The 2080-nt window shown below is 47.1% G+C and overlaps 1 protein-coding gene across 1 annotated transcript in view; it reads right to left on the minus strand.

Annotated features, from left to right (window-relative positions):
• Positions 1-1533, minus strand: part of SLC35F3 (solute carrier family 35, member F3) — a 50631-nt gene extending 49098 nt beyond the window's left edge. The window contains exon 1 of the mRNA XM_010153541.1: positions 1509-1533. Coding sequence (XP_010151843.1) covers positions 1509-1533 — 25 coding nt within the window. The remainder of the gene's footprint in view (positions 1-1508) is intronic.
• Positions 1534-2080: the final 547 nt, after the last annotated feature.

A 2080-nucleotide genomic window follows, 5' to 3' on the forward strand; every position in this document is an offset into this window, starting at 1 on the left:
ACTAGGGAACAGGCCTCGAGCCACTAGGGTATATGACAGCCCAAGATGAGTAGGTGCTCTGAATCACAACACTAAAGCTGTGTTATTTTTTCTAAAATAAGGATTGATCCCTAGGACAGCAGGGTAACATGTCTGTCCCTCTGGCCCAGCAGTCTTGGCAATCACTGAAAAGGGGGAAAATCACAACTGTACCACCTGAGGCACCAGACACTCAACATAAAACTATGCCATGTCTGGGGGACACCCCACAACAGACACTGGTGAGGATCTTCTCCTCACCAAAGGCTGAAGCTGCCTGCCCTGCTCCCACTGCACTGTGCACATACACAGGAATCAGCAGTTCACTGGGACAGCTTGCACGAGGATCACTGCTTTTTAACTCCATTGCAACTTTACTGAAGTCTTCTCTACTCCACAAGCAAAATGGCTTGTCCATGTACATTAAATTTTGTATCAACAAAGACGTTCACTTTCAGCAAAATACCATACTGCATGTATCACTTCTAAAATGATCTGGCAGCTCAAGGCTTACATTTCTAGGGGTGCTCATTCTTTGGATGCATTTATGTGTTGGACGGAGTAAAAATGTATCCCCAAATTCTGGGGTAAAAATCACTGACCCTGTGACCAGCAGTTACAAGCCGAGACTTCTGTTAGCTATCCATCAGTGAAACTGCATTTTGCCCTCATGATTTTCCATGCTGTCAGAAGGCTAGATGCCAAACAGGCACAGTCTTTTCCAGTGGATGCAGCACTGTCATGGAGGATACCTGGGACATAATCTGCCCCAAAAAAACAGATTGCCTTTGGAAATGGTGGTTGCTGCAGATGATATACACCCATGTGGTCTCATCCTCTCATTTATTGTGCTGGGGACTTGCCTGCCAGCTGGCATGCGTAACACCCAGAGCTTCAGTTTTCCCTGCCCAGTCTCTGTGTCCCCATGGGGACATTCTTCCTCACCCAAATTGCAGGTGCACAGATGGGGTGACATCAAACTCACACATGGATGAGAAGCTCCTCATTCTCCTTCTAACACTGCACAAGGGCCACCTGGCAACAGAATACACATGAATTTTAAGATGGCAAAATGACTTTTCAGAATGGATGAGGTAAGACATTAAAGAATTTTATTTCTGGACATCTTCTCCAGACTTTTAATGGGTTTCTTCCATTGCTCCTTGCAACAGACTGCTCTGTATGCTACTGTATCCCCCAAAAGAACAAATCAAGATGCTGAGATAGGGCAAAAATGTCTAGCTTGTTTTTACTAATTTTGTCTCTTCATTTTCCCTTTTGTTCATTCATTTTCCTGTTTCATAAATCCCAACCGGAACCACTCCTCCTGCCTCCCTTCCAGCCCAGCTTCTCTCCCATGGCATGCAGAAGGGACTGAAGGGTATCACCTCCGGTGCTGCTGCCAATACCGTTAACCACGAGGATCCCCAGCCTCAGAAAACAGCTGTCCTCCTGTTTCCCCAATAATGGGTAAGACCCCTCTCAGCCACCTTCAGATACCTGTGTCAGGGACATCTAAACCTGAGCTACTCACTCCACTCTCCTGGCTGAGGCCATGGAGTAAAACGGGCACCGGAAGGCACCACGCACCCCCACGTAAGCCTTAGGTGATGTGCCCTTTCTTACTGACTACAGATGTTTGCACTGGGTAAGAGAAAGTCCACCCCAGCGGAGGTGACACCTTGAAACAGCCTGTCCAGACCACTTCAAAAGTGCTTTAAGTCGTCCTGTGCACAGCTAGCCAGTTACAGGCTTGCCACAGGACCACACTGTGCCTCACTGTATATGTTAAAAACGTGGCACTGACAAAAACCACGGGTGGCATACATCTCCTCAGTCTGAGACATCTGCTGTGCAGACTTGCGTATCTGAGACAGTCATTTACACTTTCTGCATAGTTAGTAGACAGAAAAAAGACATTTCCATAAGCACGATTTATCTCCTCCTGAAGCAGACGATTAAAACAAGCCAGATGAATCACCCTTTCCAAGTGCTTGTTTCTCTCCACCAGCTCTAAACAGTCTGGGGCGACAAGCTGAGAAGTAGGAGACTCCAGTGTGGG

The sequence above is a fragment of the Eurypyga helias genome, unplaced genomic scaffold, assembly GCF_000690775.1.
Source record: "Eurypyga helias isolate BGI_N326 unplaced genomic scaffold, ASM69077v1 scaffold12226, whole genome shotgun sequence".
In the NCBI taxonomy this organism is placed as follows: domain Eukaryota; kingdom Metazoa; phylum Chordata; class Aves; order Eurypygiformes; family Eurypygidae; genus Eurypyga; species Eurypyga helias.